Raw genomic sequence first — 22,162 nt, forward strand, 5'->3', positions numbered from 1 at the left:
GATTTTGTGTGACTTTTTATATTTTAATATTTCTCTCCCAAATTTGTGTTGTTTGCCTAATTGTGCGACCTTTTCCATATCTCTGTTAAATGACATGATGATTGCTTCTTTTATTATCTGTCTATGTATTGTATGCATGCTGGAAAACAAATCAGGGGCAAACAATGAAACATGAATAACCCTCTCTTTTTTCCTTCAAGGAATTGTCTCCTCTTTACAGTGGCTTGTTAAAGTTTGTGTTAAAGAAAGGGACTATGAATCATGATAACCTTCACGGCAAACGCACTGATTCATAATGTGGTGCATGTCCTTGCTTCCGTCATTACAGTTTTTCCCGGCTAAAATAACAAAGACGAAAGGAGGTATTGAAGTTGTGTGAGTGTCTGCATTGACTTGGCTTCTTTGTTGCATTTTGTTTGTTTTGGGATGGTTGGGTTCTGTTATTCTTTCAACATAGCTGTAGTATCTGCACAACTGGCCTCACTCGGATGTCAAGGGGTCGACCTGCAGCGTCTTATCACCGCCTGCTATCTTCACTTTGGAATTTAAAGTGAAGCCTCTGCTTTCTCTCCCCGGAAAACACCTGCATCTGATCACTCTTTGCAGGGAAGGGTCACTTCCTGCCTTTTCACTGGACCTCCATGCTTTTTTTTTTAGAAGACTCCAGTTTTTTGTGGGAGTTGACTCTACACAGTGGCGCGACAGGGGTTCATACGTCCTCAGCAAATATAAACGCTGGGCGAAATATGAATGTGGGATGCCTTTGAACTTTACGCTGTAATGTGGGTCAGAGATCTATCGCGTGCATATTCTGAAAAAGTCTTTTCATCTCCAATTGCGGCGTTAAGATTCCCCCAGTACGCGCTTAATTTCATCTCCTTCTCTCGCTGTTATTTATTTAATTTTCTCCACATTAATGTGTAATGTTCTCAAATGTGTTAGAAGTGAGCCCTTCGCACGCGGGGAGAGAAGGGAAACATTTTCGGATGATAGGGGGAACTTTTCTTCTTCCACTTCTTGCCTTAATGATTCTGTTTCAAAGTTGGTGGGCTGGCCAGCAAAGGAGTGCATGTGGACTGGGGATTGATGAAACTTGTGTTCACCGCACCACTCGACACCTCGTCAGCCTCAATGTGTGTCAGCGTGTGTATGTGCTTTAAAAGATGCAGAGGACGCTCTCCTTTGTGGAAAATAACATTCCTTATGAAAACCAATCACTGCTAACATTGTTATAGTTTCTTCTCCTATTGAAAGTATGTATCTCCCTGTTTCCACCCTCCCCACTCATATCCCCTACTCACCAACCCTCATCCCACCCCACCCCACCTCTGTGTTCCAGACGGAGAATTATTCAATTGACTCCAGTTATGTGAACAGCAGAGCCCACCTCATTAAAAGGTACGTTTATTATTTTTTTTTGTTTCATGCACCTTGCTACCATTGTTATCTCTTATTGTTTTATCTAATGAGAGCGCAGGAATCCTTGCAGCAATTTGTATGTGTTTGTTTTGGAGTGGGGATAATAGGGATTGCAAAAGAAAGAAAGAAAGAAAAAAATGAAATCCTCTAGATAATTCATTCAAATGATGAAGAAAGATGGATGGAGATGACTTAATTAGATACAACATCAGAATCTACATTTATATGATAGGAATCAACCTCAAGACCACGCGTAAGCAACACGCAATGCAAACCAGTTCTTTTAAAGTAACAGAAATGAAAGTTTTTGCTCACCCTCTTACAATACAATGCCTATTGGTAATCCTTTCAGCAAGCTAGCAGTCACGCTTCTGCTAACTTAACATGCGAGGTGCCACAGTTCCACCATATCAAATAGCAACCAATGTGGAGGCGATTCAGGGTTGCCATGGCAATGTCAAATGTTGTATTCACTTTAATCTACTGTATATGTCATTAAACTATGTGATACTTTAAAAGAAAGGGAAGTAACAATTTCCTCCATGCGCTCTCCCTATAGTTGTGAAGTGTTACTCATTTTTCAAGACAATCAGACAAAAAAGAAATCAGGATTTTAACATAAACTTATGAACATCATCTTATCACAATCTTTTAAGCAAATTTATATGAATTTAAGCGCTAAAGTGACGTAGAAGGTCTCCAGGCAGGTCCACTAAACTAAAGACCAATTAAAGTAGATGTGGGGTTGCAATGGCAATGAAAGACATTCTGTTATCCTTAGAATCTACTTTTATCTTATGTGAATTATATGTCATATAACCCATGAGAGACATTTGATATATAAATCAAATTCTTTAAAATATAAGTCAAGTCACATTTTCATTCCCCCTGTAATTGTGAAGTCAATGTTAGGGTCTTTAAATTATTATCAAGCAATGGAGAAGGCACCCAGGCAGGTCCATCGTAAGACCTTCAGAAAAGGAAATCCATGGTTCCTGTGGCAATTAAATATTCTCTGTTCTCATTATTACAGTTTGAATTGAGGTTATATTAATCATCGTTAATATCCCACTGAAGCATCATAAATGAAAATCCTATTTTTTTTTAGCCATATGTCAGCGTATTTCCTTCTTAGGCTTCCGCGAGCAGCTTTGTAAATCTAAAAGCCATAGAGCAAGCTACTATGCAGTTTCTTGAAATCAACATCATCATAGAATGATTGAGCAAGGTAGCAGTCATGCTTGCGCTAACACAACATGAGAATTGTCCAAGTAGGTCAGCCAAAATAAACCGCACAGAGAATGAGATTCAGTATTGCTATGGCAATGAAAGGGATTGTATTCTATGTATTAGAGTCTACATTTAGCTGATAATTTCATACATAACGTGACACAAATCATATTATTTTGTAGGAAAAGCAACTAATTTGTTTGCTCTCCCTATATCTGTGAAAAACAACACAAGTCATAGAACACTATGCATAATCATGACCTTCTGCTGCAGCGATTATGAGAAGAGTCCAATTTATGAAAGACCTCCAGACTAGCTTATCAGAAGTCAGTGGCCCATCAGAATGAAAATTAAGATGTTACATTAAAAAATGTACAGTTGCTTTGAAGATTAGATATGATAGATAAGATTAAGAAGAGTATTTTAAATGTAAAAAACAGCTTCTCATTTGATATCTAAATCAAAATCTCAACGCTATGTTTCTATTAAATATTTTACGACATTTAACAACAGAACATGTTCAACGACCTCCTTGTTGTACATGAGTCATATGTTGGTGACATTGTAGGAGCACTGTCTTCATTCACACTTTGAAAATGTTTTAGAATATTTATGTGCAAATAAATATCATCTGTCACGATACTACGGTTTGAAGGCGTCAGAATATGCCAACCAGGCACTTGATGCTTTTTTAAGGCTTATGGGTGGCTAAATAACAGCTGGTCAGTTTGTTTTTATGTGAAAGTAGATTCGATAATTTAAAACCATCATCCATGTGTGGACTCAAAAAACAGATTCATCTATTTAATTTTCCCAGCATATGTCCTCGGGGTCACTTTGGGCTAGAGGAGGGGTACAGCATGTCACTAATCAATCGCAAAGCACTTAGGGACAAACAACTATTCATATTCACACCCAAAGTATAATCCATTGCAGGGATGGGGGCCCTTGATGATGATGATTATTTATTTATTTATTTTACCCCTAGCTCCAATTTATTAAAAAAAGGATTTTGCACTTAATGTCGGTTTCTTGTTCAGCACTTTTGTGCTGTCCTGAAATGGTCATTTTTGTGCGAGAGCTCATTATACTGAAAAAATAAAACACTATGTGGTTATTTCTGTTGTTTGCTTCAAATCTTTTGTTGCTGGGTTAAGGCAGTGGGTTTTCCATGCATTGAAATATGTATTATCAAAAGTGAATAATATATAGCGCTTATTTATCCATATTTAAAATAGCATTTTTTTTGTACATCTGGTTATGAAGTATGTGCCCCGCCTCCCCCAGTCACACTGATAAAAGATTGTGGCCCCCTCCAGCATTTCAGTTGCCAATCCCTGGTCTATAGTCTTCATGCATGAATGTGGGAGGAAGCTGGAGTATCTGTAGAAAGCCCACGCAAGCGCAGGCACAACTTGCGGTCTCAATGCGGGAAGGACTTGAGCAGAGATTTGATCACAGATCCTCTTTGAGCTGTTAGGCACATGTGCTACCGGCAAGTCCATCGTGCTGCCCCAAAATTGGATACCTACGTGGGAACGCAGGTTTAGGAAATGGGCACGGTGGTCAAAATAATTCCCTCCGGCTGTGGAATAGTTTTGCAAGTGGGATACTATAGATTCCACAATTGTCCTTTTGTTACCTGCAGCCTTGCAACAATGGGGGCTTTCTTTTGTTTGCTCCCAGCTTTGACCCCTCCCTACAGACCCATTATGACAATTTCCCCTCCAAAGATTTCCTGCATTTATGTAAACAAAGAGCATGGAAGTGCAGATTCCCACAAAGTAAGCCCCTCAGGAGCCCAGTGAACCCCCCTGGTCTGATACAGGTGCAATTACAGTGATAACATCAGAAGGTCAGCATTATCCGCTGCTTCAGCCTTGCAATGGGGAACGTTCGGCTAGTGTTTGAGGATACAGCTACCTTGGAATGTCCTTCACTCCTACCTCCCACTCTCTCCCTGCTACTTCTTCCAAGAACACATGTTGATTTATTCCCCTGCTCTTTAGTGTTGTTTATAAATGTGAATTTGTTCCGGTGGGATGGTACTCAAACGAGGGGAAATCACACTGTTACTGTGCAGCTGTTGATTGTTACTACCCCCTCCCCGCCACCCACCACCCATCCTGCTTTATTGACTGCGAGCCCCCAGTGCAAGGCAGATGCTCAGTTTGCATGCCTCCAGCGTTTCCGACATCCATCTTCCTTGCCGGAATTCCTGATTACTGCAGTATTTGTCTGATTGAAGTGAGCGAGTGCCTCCCTGTTTGTTCAAGATGCCCTTGAAGGCAGCGTGTCCATCCAACATGTCTTTGCCTGTTGCACCAGGGAGATTCATACATGCTCTTCATATCACGATTATTTCAAGTTGAGTGTTTTGCTAAGATTTATTTCAAAGCCAATGATTTTTTTAAACAAAAAAAACAACCTCATAAAAAGACAAAGAAAGGGCACTTAAAGCACCCTGGGAGTGAAAACGATGGGCACCTTCAAGGCGAACATGTGAGCGACGCTGATGTGACAGTTAATCAACATCTTTCTCGGTCCTCCCTTGTGCAGCACGTCGACATTCAAAGACCTGGAGGGGAACAGTCTGAAGGACAGCGGCCACGAGGAGAGTGACCAGACCGACAGTGAACATGATGTCCAGCGAGGACACTATGTTGATACGGCTGTCAATGACATGCTCAACATGACCGTGCCTCCCAATGTTTGCCAGCTGCCAGACCAAGGTAAGACCACGTCCGTGTTGTTGTACAATATAACAGCCAAAGCATCTTCACTGGTGCAAAATGGTGGCTTGTGGATCTGGTTTGTGTTTCCACCAATGAGTGTGACGTGATATAACAGTTTGATCACTTTAAACTAGGTGAGAAATAAAACAGTGAACAGCAATGACTAGTCAGGTAATGACCAATCAGGGCTCACCTGTTTTGAGAGTTTGGTCATGTGATATTTGCATGCTGAGTAATGATTGATCATTGTTTTTTTTGTGGACCGTCAAATCGATTTTGTGGCGTCAATGCGAAAGCACAAAAAGACCTCCAATTTATATAAAATGACAAGAGTGTCATGCCAAAGGCAATGGGGATTGATACATTTGAACATATACTTTATTAATATGGAAAATATATCAATAGTTCAATTTAAAAAATGGAACATATGAAATAAATATGGTCATCCGTTGGTTGTGTGGTAGGTTGCGAAAACGGAACAGGCAGGTTTGTCTTTTTTATGCTCCTCAGGCTGACCTCAAGTAATCCTGGGGTGATTCTGAAAGCACTTTTATCTAATTTATCCAATTATGTTAATGATAAACTATTTAAATGGTTGTATAAGGTTTGCTTTGCTTTGTTTGCTGTTGTTGTCCTTAATTCTATAATTGTCACTTCAAATAGTGCAGGACATAAAATCACTGTGAATGTGTCCACAGTATTGGATATTGTAGTAGGACTTCATTTATTCACAGAAGTTATTTTGGTATCCTCAAATCTACTCTCACAACTTTCGACAATTGGATTGGGAAAAAAAAAACACATTCTACCCTTCTGATGCAACCTCAGGCAACACACATTGATTGACAGCAGCTATGTTTGCGTTTGAAGTCTCGTCGAATCCCCACGAGCTAGCGTGGCTGCAATTAGGCTCACAAAGGTGGACTTTTACATATCTCCACGAGCCCTGATCCATTATTCAGAGGGATCATTTAGCCGGCGAGTTAATGTGGATGTTTCATATCTGACTGAAGCGTTTAAAAAGACATCCCGTCGTCTGGCAGGAGTCTGTGTAAGGGGTCGTGTTGGTGCTTAACTGCTGCCACTCACACTGGAGAGGGAGGATGAAGATGTCCGTGGCCGGCCCAGATGTTGCCGTGCACCTGGTAGCCATTTAAGACTCGCAGGAAAACACCACAGTTGCACAAGCGTCCACTTTGGGTAAAACTTTAGGGTGACCCCTGTTTCCCTTTTTGAGCTCGGCAAAAAAGGTTTATTAATAGCTGTCTCTTCCCTCAGTGGTGTTATTTTAACTCCAACCATAATAAGCACCTTACTTTTCTTCTCCCCCTTGCTCACGTACAGAATCAATTTTTAATGAGTGCGACGGAACAAAAATCCCCTTTTATGTCAAGGAATAATAAGGCTTTCTTAAAGTTGATATAGCTGGGAGCAATTTTGGCTGAATGTGTTGTGTAAGTGGGGAATAATAACATTAGGAGACACACTTAATGACAGCCATGTAAATGGACTCAGTCGCCGCCGCCGCCTGCCTGGCTGCTCGCCCGTCATTTGTAACAACTTGGCCGAGGTCCGCGCCTGACGTCAAAGCTACCCTCAGTAGCATCATATGCTATTCAACGATAAAAAAATAAATGACTGTTCATTACATCTCAACCCACCAATCGAGCCTGATTTCATGTAATAATTGGACGAAATTGGAGATGATGCACATCGCGAGTGTTAAGTATTAAGAACGCGTGGTACACTTTCATTTCAGTATTCATCCTTTTAAGCAGAACAGAAAATTGATAGTGAATTGATAGTGAAGGAGCTGTTTTGAATTACAATCATCTTGATAGGGATTTCTTTCCACAGAGCTGCTCCCCCCAAAAAAGATATTTGTTTTTCACTCTTTGTCAATAAATGGTAAGAGCCACAAGAAAATTATGAAAATGCTTGTTAAATTCACTCCCAAAGACTTATATGTCTTTTCAGACTCCTCATATTCAATCCCAGGTACCTATCTCACCATCCATTCATCTATTCGTCCATCAGTCCGTCCATTCACCCCCACCTCTGCCCCCCCCCCGTCCGTCCGTCCATCCATCTAGGCTACAAAAGGGTCTGGAAAAGCTACTGTAGTAGTGGGGACAGGTTTGTCTTCATTTTGAGTCCATTTAATTGACAAAAATTGGACCATGTGAAGCATTTACTTTGTGTTGGATGAAGGGAGGGATTATCAGAAGACAATTTACTGAACACACTTGCACGCCTATTGGGAGACACAGCCACAGCACAATACACAAAGACAGACAACGTTGAGAATTCATTTCCTCCGTGCATGCTTTTATTGTCATGTTTTCCTGTGTTGATAAGGGCTATGAAGAAAGCAAGTGGGAAGGAGCGTAGGTTAAACTCCCAGGATTGAACAGAGCAAATATTTACCATTCCCAGTGCCATGCAAAGGTGCTGTTTGCCCAGGAGACAAGAGTTGCCTTCACACAAAAACCCTCCAAAACATCATAAACATGCCGCCTTTCTTTCATGAGGGAATCCCTTTGTGCTCAGTCAACCCCCACTGCTCTCCATCACAATGAACAATCCTTCTTCCTCCAACACATTTAATGTTTGTCACTACTATTGGACATTTTTGACCCGTTTTTGAGGGTAAAAACTGTTTTGATCCAGGCCACAGGTGTCAAACCCAGATTCGGTTTGCCACATCATTGTATGTGGCTTACAAAAGCAAATATCTATGTCAACCTCCATGACCCTTGCTAAAATCTGTACCAAAATTTTAAATTGTCATGTGCAATAAAAAAATATTTTTTTAAATTTTAGTCACCTTTTTAAAGTAACTTGAGCAATAATTTAACAAACTATTTTTCTTGACTTCTTCTTTTAAAAGTAGGAATCTATCAATTTTGTTTTTTTTTATAATGTTAGTACGACGTGTTATTTGGTTTTACCGGCATGGCGACTCTGAGGAAATGCGTAACCGCAAAGTGGCTGGCTACAAAAATGAGTTTGATACTAATTTAGGCAAACTACAAGACAAAGAGTGTGAAGGGAAGTAACATACTGGACTAGAAGGGATGAGACTATGTAAACAATTCATACCTATACAGGAGGTCCCCAAGATATTAACGCAATAGGTTACGAGAGGCAGTTTGTAAGCGGAATTGTTCCTAAATGGAGACACACTCAATGTTAATTCAATTGTTGTTGTACAGTATTGGAGACACAATGGCAACTGATGGATAAAAATAAATAGTCAAACAAACTAAAATTAACATTAGAAGTTAATGGAGCCATGCCATCTTTTGAAACAATGACACATAATTACTGATAAAAATCCATTTCAAGGCACATGATTGAGACTTGACCATTAAAGTCAAAATTAGTTTTCAATCAAAATAGATACGGTCACAAAATAGAATAATTCACTGATAGTATACTCCTTGATCCCATTCTATTGTAAATATGCCAAATCATTTGTGTATTTATTATTTGTTTCCCCAACACAAACCCGAAATACATGAATGATTTTCAAACATAAAGTCAGATGCAGATTAAATCTGTTTGTATTACTTTAATTCATTTTTGACTTGCTGTCAGCATCACACCCCCAGCTGAGAATCAACGTTCTAGTGTTTCTTAAGCGTTTGCTGAATCCCTGCCAAGAATCTTAAGAGGAGCTCTTTTTGAAAACCTCACTCTGGCCGATTAGATTATTGAAGTATTTTCAGAATAAATCACATTAAATCTCTTTCAAATCTATAATGGAAGGGCTATCTTTAACACTGTCATGAACGGATGATATGGCTTAAACCGTAACCTCTGAACGAGTGACGTATTAAATATATTCTTTATTTTTCAAGTGAAATTGGAGGGATTTCATTGAATGGAGCTTAAGCAATGCCAAGCCATTACTGTTATGATAAAAGCCAGCTAACAGACAGCTAGATCTTTTTTTTTTGTGGTCTTCTTTCTTTTGATTGTCAGCGCTCTCAAGTAATTCCTGGCGGATGTGGATGAGCCGCTGTGTTTGTACGGATTAACATCCATGTTTTGACAAATTTCTCCGTGTAGGAGTAAAGTGGGGAGTATGACAGTGTTTGGGATTTATGGTTTTGCGGTTATTTCAAATTTATTAGAGTGGGGCCAAAAATAAAGGAAAAAAAAAATCTGCCCTTGTGGCTTTTTTACACACTGAGGAAAGCGAGACTGTTCAATTAGCTCGGGCAAGGAACAGGCCTCCTTTATTTTTGACATATTCCTCTCCCCCTTCATCTCTGGAGATTTTGCCTCATCTATGTGCCAGTTCCCTGAGGGGGTGTGCCTGAAGCCTGGAGCCCAGGAATGGAAGTTCACTCCGTGGGCCACAGATTCCTCCATATTCCCATCTTCCATCAGAGGGATCCACTGGGTCTCACTGTTCCTAATTGAATCTAAAATCCCTCCCCTTCCTCTCGGATCTGTCTTCCCTTAAACTTTGTGCCGCTCAAGCACTTCCCTTTCCCTGTTGAATTTGAAGGGGGAAAAAACGTAAAAGCACCTCATATGTTTCTGCTGCAAAACTTGCCCTAAATTCAACACAGGAACATTTCTAGTTTGCAGTTCTGTGATCTCCTAAGGAAAATGCTGACAGGTGTCAGAGTGTGCGAGTCGGCGGGGCTGTGCTGACAGCAGGGGGAGGAAGAGCAAGAGCAGGAGGAGGAGCAGGCAACGTGAGGCAGGCAGAGAGAGATGAGCGGAGAGTAGAGTAGGCAGTCTTAGTGAGGGAAAATGGGGGGGGGGGGGGGGGGGGGGGGGGAACAAAGAAACAATCCATCTGACAGGTAAGACTGATTTTGTTTTTTTTCCCGGTGAATAAAACTTCAACAGCATCGAATCAAGTGTGCCAACAACAAATCATGCATGATGATATTTTTATGATCACATCCACAATCCAAACTCCATACAGGGACCATCCATTTTGATTTGCTTAATCTAATGTGGGAGCCATGGAGGCAAAATGGCCGACAGTGACAAAGAGCAGTGGGGAGGTGTAATACGAGTTAAGGAAGACAGAGTGCACCGCAGAGCGCATGTCCGACATGAGAAAAGATGAAAGCGAATAAATTGGAATTTCAAGCTGTGTCCACCTGTGTTCCACTTTCCTCCGTCGTAGGAAATGAGGAGGAATAATTAGCGGAATTATTTTTGAAGAGCCATGTTTAAGAATCCATACTGTGTGATTTAATGGTCAAGATGACAAAAAAACGATAATGCTAAAAATAATGTGAAATACAAAGCAACATGCTCCACTAATCTTTCATATATCAGTTGTGTGACTGACCTAACAGATTTCAAATTAACTGATTATAGGGGAGTTGTCGAATAACCCCCTATGTGACTTGAAAACATGCCCAATTCCAAAGCCAGTTGAAACCTGGCTTGAAAAGGTGCAGCATTAAGCTCTTTTTACTTCCCGTAAGAGGATAATGTTTCTGTCTGAATGACAATTAGGCAAACTTAAAGGGCATCAAATCCACTGAATTTAGTTTTGGATAAAACACAAACATTTGCAGGCATTTTGAGTTTTTTTTCTCTGAATTGGTCATCAGAAAAATAACAAACCATGTGACAAAATATACATACTCTTTTCACACGACAGTTGCGGCTTGTGCATTCAAAATACATAAGAAGTGAGTATCTGAGACAGTGACAATTGTTTTCAATGCAAATGTTTGTTGGCAGTTAATATCCATTTTTAAACTTTTATTTGGCGGTGCTGCTCCTCTGATGGTCTGCCTTTTTACCAACTTCAACCCCCGATGTGAGGCAATGTTTTTCTTCAATATTAAACAAACAGTAACAGTAGTGTCTTGTTAATTCTAACAGTGTAAAACTGTCGATACGTCATCGCTGTAGGGCGTAATACCTCCATCTGTCAAAATGACAACTATACAGGAACTCAAAAAACGGCAGCTTCTTCCCAATTCCCAGGCACCGCTTGGTTCAAGTTGTATTATATCGTAGATTGGTGAGGCATACTTCGCATCAACATTGTACTATTAAAAAAAAAAAAAAAAAACGAATATACTAAAAAAATGAAGCTGGCATTGATCAAAATAGGACAAACATGAAGTCGTTGCAGATAAGTACTTCAAAGTCTGTGATCACGTGGAAAAAAATGCAAAAAAAAAAGCTCCCACCGTGTAAATCTCAAACATAAGTTGTTTAAGCAATGTTCACAGGTTTAAATTGGCTACAATTGCATGTAAATTACAGACAAGGTGGAGACAGGCAATAAGTATCGATTTGTGAAAAAAAATTTTTTTGACCATATTTGGACATAAGAGGTTTCTGCCTGATAGCGACTACATGTAGATTCAACGACATGTAAATTGTGTTCTCCAACTCGTAAGAAGAAAAGCTGACTGGCATTTATTGCACCCTGTGGAAAAGAGGCTGCCATCATTTTCTTTGTTTTTACACATCTAAATATGTTAAGCAAGCATGTACACCGCTTTCATGTTTAAAAATAGCCAAAGTCTCTTGGTAGTGGTGTTTGTTTGCTGTACTTGCTTAAGTAAATCAACAAATTCTGAAAAAATCCCTGCCCCACCTCTCCTTTTTCCGTTCTTTACTTATTTCCAAGCGGGAATAAGTCGAGGGATGTGTGGATGTATTTAAACAAACTTAATGTGTTTTGATGCTGCGTCAAGTTTTCCAAGTGTCTTTTGCTGCTGGGTTTTGCACACGGGGATAAATCAAGAGTGTAGATTATCTCTCGGCCACGGAATGTCGTAACACGGTAGAAGCATCACCTGATCCGAACAAAGCTCCCATGAATAAAGCCGGTGTATTTTAATCAGCTCAAGAAGAAACTGCTTATCTCCATGCACTTGTCATGGATAGCGTATTGAACATATCAGAGAGAGAAATGGGAATAGTTCATTATTTTCTAGGGCTCACAATGAGTCTGATATATCTTATAGGGGGGGCCTATGCTGACAGCTCATTTTCCTCACAATCCTGGTATTCAGCTCGCGCTGTGTGAGTGTGAGGGGGGGTGCGAGAGAGAGAGAGAGAGAGAGAGAGAGAGAGAGAGAGAGAGAGAGAGAGAGAGAGAGAGAGAGAGAAAGGGAAAATAGGCTACCGGATCTCCATTGCTTATTCATGATGCTGTGGCATGCTAGGTGTGTTAATAATCCACACAGAAAGAGAGTAAATCACACTTGTTTGTCGAACACCTCTTCAAGCCGGGCCCCGGTGGACGGCAGGTGGGGAAACAAGGCTTGATCAGGGGGATGGGAGGCAGATTAAAACTGGTAACGGCTTGGAGTTTGATGGGCAGGAGTGGATTGGATTTGGAGCCGGAGCGGAATGTTAAAACGGCTCGTGGGCAAACACTGCCTAGAGGGTTGGAGAGTCCGTTTTCAAAGGTTAATCACAGAAAGATGAGGAGATAGAGAAATGGTTAAGGAGTGGGGGACGGAGCATTTCAAATGAGGCAAACGAGTCACCTTTTGTATGCCAGAACACGCCCGAAAACTCACAGATTTTTGTACTACGTCGTGGTGAAAATGTTTTATTTTCTCATTAGCCCCATTTGGAAAAGTAGGAAAAAAAGAGTCTCAAGCAACAATATCAACAACTGACACCAACTTGAGTGTGCATCTGTCATAAGGAGAAAATGTCTCCTGGACCATGCCCGACATTGTAATTGGTAATTTTAGTTATTTAATGTATTCCAAGGAACAAACAGGAGATACTAACCTGCAAAGATGAACATAAATCAAGTTTGTGCACAAAAACATGAATTGTTAATTAGAAAATATTTGTTCATTCCAAATGAAGTTTGTGAAGTTTCCATGGAGACGTTCCAGTTTTGCAACCAGAGTAAGGTTTGGTTCTTCCACACCACATTCATCTAAGCCTTTTGCTTGCGACAAAAAGAGCCCTATCAAAAGAGGGATGTCTACTTAAATTAAAAAACAAGTCTAAAATCTAGCTAAAGCTGTAATTGATTTATAGGATTTGCGCAACCTGTAATTGATTAATTGCATGCTTCCTTTCACTAATCTGGTACATACAGTGTGTAACGTGTATCGTTACTAAGTGGACTCTACAAAGCAGGGGTCCCCAATTCCAGTCCTCGGGATCGGGTGTCCTGCATGTTTTATATGTCTCCCTGCTGCAGCACACCTGATTCAAATGATCAGGATCGTTATCCAGTTTCTGCAGACCTTGCTGATTATCCGATCATTCGAATACATAGTATAAAACATGCAGGACACCGGACCCCGGGGACCCCTGCTATAAAGTAATAACCTTGCTGTTCATTATTTCCCCATCTTGGATATGCTCACAGTTACCTTCCCTTCTCCGTGTGACGCGTCTTGTGCACATACGGCATGATTACATTAGTCTGGGTCATTGCAGGAGCAGAGCAATGTTCACCACTTCTGGGTGGCGATTTGCATGATCTGCGTGATGCACATTCAGCATAAAGCGAGATTAAGATGGCTTCCCACCTACACACTTAACACATGGTGCTGTGAGCACACTACTCTCTTCTAGTCGTTAGGACATTGTGGCGGGCCCATGCGACAAACATGCAGTTCAGTTAAACCAACTTAGCTGACTTGTTTAGTGTTTAGAATAACATTGCGCTTAGCCGACGTAATGCCGTGACACCGACATTAGAATTCTACTCCCAGTGACGCTGCACACAATTAAATCTGACATTTTGTAGGTGAGACATGAGAGTTTATTTCTGTTAGGGAAAGATCTCAGCGATTGATTAGCTGCATTCAGTCGTCATTTAAGCCATGCTATTTGTGTGCACACCAATAGATATAGTAAAATGAAGCTTCAAATTTGCTCCACGAACCAGTTGCATTTTTTTGACCCCTCTAAAAGGCACTGCTGGTTTAAATACTAAATGGGTTAAGAAAGAAAGCAGAGACAATATCAGTACTTAAAATGCAAATTTGTCACTATAGGTGGTTCTCGTGCATGAAATGCTATGCAATATGGCATTGGTAAAAACAAAAACAAAGAAGCACTTGCCTTGCTTCAATTTCCTGGATTTTCTACAATGATGTTAAACCACAACAAAAGTAGGCAGGACATACATAAGTAACACACTACTGGTGTTATTGTCATTTGCGTCACGTGAAACTGGTCCATGGTGCAAAAATGGTTAGGGACCGCTTTTGCCCCAAACTCCTGCCCCAAAGACAGAAAATAGCAGTTAGGCTCACTCCGGAGCCAACACTGAGCTGTAAACAGAGTCACAATGGGCTCATGGCATCATTGTTACTGGCAGAGTAAACAAGCTGATATGAAGGCACACACATATACACATGGTCCAGAGGAGACCCACGAGTGGGAAGGATACCCGCCGAGAGACTGCCAAGCTAGGCTTGTATTACAGGGATCCCAGGATATGAGACACCGACTGGGCGGTCCGCGTTCCCTCCAGGCAGCTGGCCCTCGGCCCAGTCGGCTATAATCAGCTCCATTACCTGTAGCACTGACTCACATTTAGGAGCTCTCATAGTGAGTTCGTGGAGCAGAGATGAAGCGGACAGTATTAACATGCGAGAAGCCGATGCACATGCACACTTGCATTCTTCACGGGCACGTAAAAGGCATGTGTTTTATCTCCTAAGAATATAAATTAAACGCTCTGTTGAAATCAGTGGGAATAATCAAGCGTGGACAAGTACATTGTAGCTCACGCTTTTCTGTCCAGAATACAAAGAGACACTTTTCACTGCAGCTGGGATAGAGTGGAGGAGGGGAGTGACGGGATGGGGGGATACTTAAGGCATTTTAACGCCACTCACTTCCCTTCCTTTTCCGTGGGAAAAAAGCTACACCTCTACCCTCATTAATCCATTTGACTTTTTTTCCATCTCTTCTGTTCATCGCATTGATGGGGCATAGCTTCACTGGAACAAGGAGCAGCAGGTTTTCCTCTGTGCATTACACACCTCAATTTGGAGCGCCAAATGCACAGAATGTGTTATTGTTACTATATAGCAGCAGTTTTCAATCCCAGTCCTTATTTTTGAATCGGGTGTGTTGCAGCAGAGAAACATATATAAAACATGCAGGACACAGCACCCCGAGGACCAGGTTTGAAAACCCGCACTTTTCAGGTCAAGTAATTAGTAAAGTAGCTGAACTACTTTTTGCAGGTAACTGTGACAACACTGATCCTGGTCGTGAGTAGAGTGAAAAAGTGTGCTCTTCTCGTCAGAATGTGCTGAAGTTCACCACTCAAATACGCTTACGCAATATAAATTACAGTAAATATTTGTATGACAATCACTTGCAATATACATACATATAAAACAAACAAGATATTGTAAATACGGTAAACGTGTGTGCCACAATACCAGACACAGTATTCTGACTCTAATTGTTTCGGCGCCATTCAGAACCTCCAAAAGATGCATACTGACGACCCCTGTAATGTGTTCCCTTCATGTTTGTTCAGTAATTTTATTGAAATTCAAGCAACCTGATTTTAACACTGACCTACATCACCTAACTACTAGCAGAACCCTGCAGATATAAATGGAAGGTTAAAGGCAAGTCATATGACACAGGTCTACTATGACTATCTTTCATTCAGCAATCAGCATCGGTCCTCTCTCACTGCCCCCCAGGTGACCTCGGCGAGCCGTGCTCTAACTCGACATTCGGTCTCAGCAGCAAGCAGCTTAGCGCGTGACTCGCGATATCAACTATTGATGAGGCTGGACCTTTTTTCTTGGTCAAGACTCTTCAGTAAATCTTGAAAGTTAACTCGTCACAGACAGACTCAGAAGTGGGCCGTTTCGGCTCTTGTCAGGTGAACTACAAATTGCAGTTGGCTCAAGTGTATGAATAAGCATTGAAACTCTCCAGAACATGTTCACGCAGTGTTATAAAATAGCTAAAGCTATTATAGCTAACATTTTACAAAGGAATATTTATATTATAAATTAAATAGTTTTAACACATTCTTAAAGAAATACGTATAGGGGAAAACAATAGCCTGAGTGGATGTCTCGTCTGCCCCCTGATCTTTTCTGTTACCCTTCGACAGAAAAAGTCCAATATTTTGAAAAAAGAATTTTTTGGCCGGCAAAAATCCCAAATCTGTTTTGACAAAACCAGACATTTTGTTTGATTCTGCTTGAGTTTGGTGAAACATGACCTTCGTATATCGTGTTTTTGTTGTTAGTGTTACAGCATGCAAATGATACACATCTGAAGTGCAGCGTGCATGTTTGTAACACTGCCTGCATGATTACTACCAGTAGTCGCTCTGAAGTGTGTTGTGCTACATGCTAGTTTACGCTTGTTTTTCGCCCACTTGAGCGTGAAAAAAGGTCAACGGCTGAGCGCGGCGCATGGATGTGTTTGTATCGTTGCCAGCGGTGGTGCATAAGCAAATTAAGTGAATTAATCAACATTAACAACATTATTCACAAAGAGCCTTTTGTACAAAAAGGGATATTTCCTTCAGGCAAATCTTTCTGGGCATTAGCATAATTATCGTATTAATGCAAAATCAGGCAGATCTGTTGCTGGTTATTTACAGTCTTGGGCTTAGTGTTAGTGAGGGGGAAAAAGTGCACTGTAGTGGCTTTATTGTCCTTTCTTTCATATAACTAAGCTGGGGACTCAATCGATGGTGGCCAAATTTGACTTTTCAAAGGCCCTCTGTCCCCTGCCTCTTAAAGGGAAGGATAAAAGGTAATGGGAGAGGTTGGCTGTTAAGTTTAATGGCAGACAGGCAAGTCTCAGAGGGGCTCTATTTAATGATGTGCCTCTTCTCATGCCGCGCTCGTTAAAGACGAGGCCAAAATGCATGAAGAGGACAGGCCCGCAGCGCTGCACCCCCTCCCACCACCACCCTCGTCTAGGAGCTGTGGGCTTTTGTGTGTTGTGTGCACCTACTCGGCTCACATTAGCATCAGGAAATAAATAAAGCAGGCTTGACCTCTTCATTCCTCAACATAGGTTCAGCCACGTTGCGTTTGGAAGTCCACGCAAAGCCTCTTGTGCGGCTTTCCCGCTATTGAGAGAAGGAAACGGGGAAGCGGATGGCGGGAATTGGATCTTTGACACCTGCCACTTCCACTCTGTTGCACCTTGCTTCACCCACACCTCCACCCAGCCCTGCCCCTCGTCTTTGCCCACCCATCACCCATCGCTACACATAAGGATGTTTGCGTGTCACAGCTCAGCATGTTATCATCAGTGGGCGCACACAGGGAAATCCAATTACTTCCACTGTGTCAGACCCCTGCCATCGTCCTTATGCATGTAACTCAAATTAAAAGAGATGTGCCCATTAGTTTCCCCGTATCCTCACGGTCTTTCCCTCCCCTGCACATGTGCAAATCTTTTTTCGACTTGGACACTGCATAGTGCTGCACTGGATGGCAGGTGGTAATGCTAAGGCTATTGATTCTGACTCATATTAAGTGGTATCGTGGAGCGGCTCTCGCTGTGGTGAATAATGTGGAGCCAGAAAGAAATCAGCACGGCTGTTGCTGTTTGACAGGCAGAATGGTGAAGAATAGCCTTTTTGAGGAGGAACTATTGCACGTTGTAATCAAAATGAGCTTCTGCACCAGGAGTCTCGGATGCGTATAATGCATAGCCTTGTTTCATTAACAACCAAGACTGGATGTATAAATGCATGGGATTAGGAAAGAAAAGTGGATTATTCTGAAACACTGAATCATTCCAACCAGACTTACAGTACACACTTGTGTATGAGTCAGATGTGGACCAAAGTTTTTGCGCACTCTATCAGCATCTTTATTTAAGTCAAGAGCCAAGTTGAGTGAGCGCAAAAGGATTGACTAAGGGCAACTAAGTGTTTAGGTTTTTCTATGGTTTAGTGTCTTTCTTAGAGGAAATGGCATAGAAAATGGATGGATGGAATTTCAAAACCTTTTCCATCATTAATGAGATCCATAACCTGCACACACACACCACCCTATAAAAAAAACAAAATCAAAAGATAAGGTACAAAAAAACAGTGCAGAGTCAGCACATAAATGCCACTGTTTAATGCCTCTGATTAACACCAAATAAAGTAGTATGAGTAGTATAAGTAGTCTGAAATAAATGGATTTATTCACAAAACAAACAAGGTATGTGGAATTACCCAAATACTAAATTAACCAAAGCAATTTCAAACAAATGTTCAAAATAAAGAAAGTCAGGGAATAAACTCAAAACTCCAGAAAATGTAACATGATGAGCAACAGCACCCATGAACCAACAAAGCCTGAATGAAACCAGGGAGCTATATACAAGCAAACTGTCATGACAACGAGGTACACTTGGAAAAAAAAAGTGGCAGGAGAGATTTGATTGGTTGACAGCAGAAACAGGTTGATGAGAACAGGTGGAACCGCAAATTTAACAAGTTGATACGACATGAGGGGCAAAAGGGACATTTTACACAGTTTAAACCGTGAACAGAATACGTCTAGTCCCAGTATTTCCCAAGGATTTTATTCGCTGTCTCATCGCTATCATTCATTGTGATTTTAGAGGTAAAACTTGAAATCTGTGAGTCTAACATATCTTAGTAATGGATGTATTTATGTATTTATTTCAGAATCTGGTCCAATGCAACACTAGGCATACACGACAGGTGCAATTAAATGTCCAAACACGCGTTGACTGCCACAGGTTCTTGGAGGCAACAAATTAAACCATGATGGCGAACCACTCCACCTCATTGTGTGCCTTTCTGCTCACATAGCTTAAGCTGCCCCTCATACTTCATACTGCCACTCACCGTATTACAATGTCCTACTTCCAGAGGTTGTTAAAATTACCTCGAAGAGACTTTTCAAGGGAAGGGGGAGGAAAGAAAAGGCGGAAGGTAGAGAGGGAAATGAGAGAGCGGGTACCTCACCGGGGCTCGGTGACAAGATAAAATGGAATATTAAACACATAGGCCTGCCTGACACAAAGTGAATGTGACTGAATGAGAAGGCACATTGTATTAATTATGTAAGGCTGCTTTTTTGAGGCAAGTCGGAAGCAGAGCGAGAGAAAGAGCGACAGAGACAGAAAGAGGAATGGTTTGGATTTTTGCTCTGCCGTCCAAGCGTCCAAACGTATTTAGTGGCACTAAAGTTTTGTGTTTCTTTGATTCTACCTGGCAAAATTAAAGAAGCGTGAAACAATCAAAAAGGAAAGAGAATAGACACGTTACTTTTTGGTTGTCTTATGCGTGATGGATCATGGGATAATGGATTCAAATGACACCATACGATTATAGCACGAACCCATGTGTTCAACAATGCTTGTTTTGGTGTAGTGAGAGGTTGATGATGAGCACATAAGGATGACCCTTCAGCATGCCCGTAAATATACAGTCGTCGCCGACCATGACCTCAAAATATATTGTCGACGGGGTGAGGTGTTCCGGACGGAACTAAGTGCCCTTCGATCACAGCACAATGCCCCTCCGTTGACGATTGGCCATGGAGTGGTGCTGTGGATGCGCCACACAAATTGACTTTTCACAGAAATGTTTTTCAGAAGACCATTTCAGATAAGAACAATTTCTTTTCAAAGTGACATCATCAACCCGTGGTCGAACATGCACATGCAATTTTGCGAGCTATTTTGACCAAGTTGTCTGAATGTGAAAAGTTTTCACAGGTCATTTAGCCCATTTAAGTACCTCCCCTTGGTTTTCATCTCCATCTCAATGCTGACCGCTGCTTCGGCCCCTCCTTTATGTTTCCCCTCAGACTCAGGTTTAGGAGCAAATTATTATGTGAGGTTGGTCAGGCTTAAACACAGCTTTCATTTTGTCCTCTGCTAAAAGCTGTGCTGAGTTAAAATGAGTCAATCACATATGCGGGGGCGGGAAGATCGCTCTGCTGTCATGGCTGCATTGGCATGTGCACAGCTGGCATACCAGGCGCCCGCTGTGTGGAGAACCAGCAGGGCCAGAACATAGGTTAATTGTGAGGCTTACCTTTAGGAGGGCAATTTGAAAAAGCGGACAATTGGCAAGGGTAACATTTGCGTAGTTGCTGACGTAAACACCACACTGCATATTGCAATGCAAAAGCTGGAAAGTATTTCCAGTATATAAAAAGATGCTACCATTATTAACCTTGATGGATTTGTGTCTTTTGTGCACTTGCTCTTAAGAATCACAGAAAACATTCATATTCAAAACTATTTATTTGTTCAACTTCCAGATAGAGTTTTGTCATTAAGGTCAAAAATGCAGCTGGGACGATAATAACAAACTAACACGTTATTTTTCTTTTTTCCCTTTTTATTGTCAAGTTTGTTTAATTTGATTTCATTTAAGTTTCATTTGAACTCGCGCCCCCCCCCCCCAGTACTGCCTTTAAACCTAACAAAGATATAATGGTGTATTAACAGCATAGTTTTGTTTGTTCTACCCGGCCGTCTCTGTTACACAGCTGTTAAACATCTACTGTTTGTACCAATTTAGACGCGTGTGCATTGTTTGTTAACACGGGTTAGGTAATTCATTCCTCACATCAGAACCTGCTGGCTCAGGATCGCCAGGGGCCAAGGTCAAAACCTGGAATACAGTTTGGCCTGTTTCTTTTTGAACAGTCAGAGAAGTGCAGCTATAGCATGTACGTATATACAGTACGTACTAGAATTAAGCTGAAGTGACATATTTTAATAGCCGCAAGGAGGGTACAGCTACGCGTGCGGCAAGTAAGCTGTCAGATATTCCGCCGCGTGATGGATTTGACGTCAAACCTGTTCTTCATCAATTGACTGGGGCTAACGTGCAAATGGAGAAGCGTGGAGACCCATGACTTTGCCACACGTATTGAGGTGCTAACAAGACCGCCCAGTGATTCCAATTTCATTCACAATTAATATTTGACTGCCAGACTTAAAGTCATTCTAGACAAAAATGTGAAGAGTTTTGGATGAGGGATAGATTTAATTACAGCAATGTATGTCAGACAGCAGTGCTGATGAAACGAAAGGGGAGGACAGGAGGAGGAGACGCATAAATGATGGGCTATGGCAAGGGAGCTTCAAGGGATGAATCTAGTGGGTGTTTTTGTGGTGGTGGTGGTGGTGTGCACGGAGTGATGGCTTGCCCGGCGCAGTAAGGGTGCCCCTCTACTGTTTGTAAAAACAAGACCATCACACTCCATCTTGCCGCTCCCGCTGGAGCCGAGCCCGCTGGCTGATTTATGGCGCACGCGCTGAATTGGCTCGCTGGGATGACAGCAAAGCTCGGACTCTCCCGGGTGAGTGGTGAATGAGGCTGTTTGTCCGAAACTAAACTGGCAAACGCACCCGTTCCACTGAGGTGGTTAGAACTGACTTGATGTCTACATGTGAGCATGGACCGGACTCCCAAAACTGGTTCCCACTCTCATCTGCCTCTGCGCTGCTGGTGCCATTTTTCCCCGTGAATTGTTCTCCCATATGATTCTTCTAACCCCTTCTGTGGCAACTGCTTCATCAAGGCCCTGTAGTAGCAATTTGGATTTAATCAATCTTTGCTGTGTGGCTGCCAGAATGGAAAATTAATACCGAGTGCAATTACAAAACAGCCATTTCACTGTCAAAGATACAATGCAGCGCCGTGATGAGAGCAGCGAGAGAATGCTGTCGAGCAGCAAATTTTAGCCCTTTCATGGCAGCAAGTGTCGGGTGCCATGTTGTCTTCACAACAACCACGGACGCCAGAAGACACGCTCTTTGAAAAGATTTTGGGATTTTACACCGTTGCAAATAAGTCAACAGGA

General features: G+C 41.6%; 1 protein-coding gene across 2 annotated transcripts in view; it reads left to right on the forward strand.

Annotated features, from left to right (window-relative positions):
- The window catches only part of pcdh19 (protocadherin 19), a 58,253-nt gene that overhangs the window by 28,123 nt on the left and 7,968 nt on the right, over nt 1–22,162 (forward strand). For both annotated transcript variants that reach the window (XM_088385414.1, XM_088385424.1), the window contains 2 exons: nt 1,340–1,398; nt 5,209–5,381. In XM_088385414.1, coding sequence (XP_088241540.1) covers nt 1,340–1,398; nt 5,209–5,381 — 232 coding nt within the window. The remainder of the gene's footprint in view (nt 1–1,339; nt 1,399–5,208; nt 5,382–22,162) is intronic.

The sequence above is a fragment of the Syngnathus floridae genome, chromosome 1 (assembly GCF_059516105.1).
Source record: "Syngnathus floridae isolate MCC-2025c chromosome 1, RoL_Sflo_1.0, whole genome shotgun sequence".
In the NCBI taxonomy this organism is placed as follows: Eukaryota; Metazoa; Chordata; class Actinopteri; order Syngnathiformes; family Syngnathidae; genus Syngnathus; species Syngnathus floridae.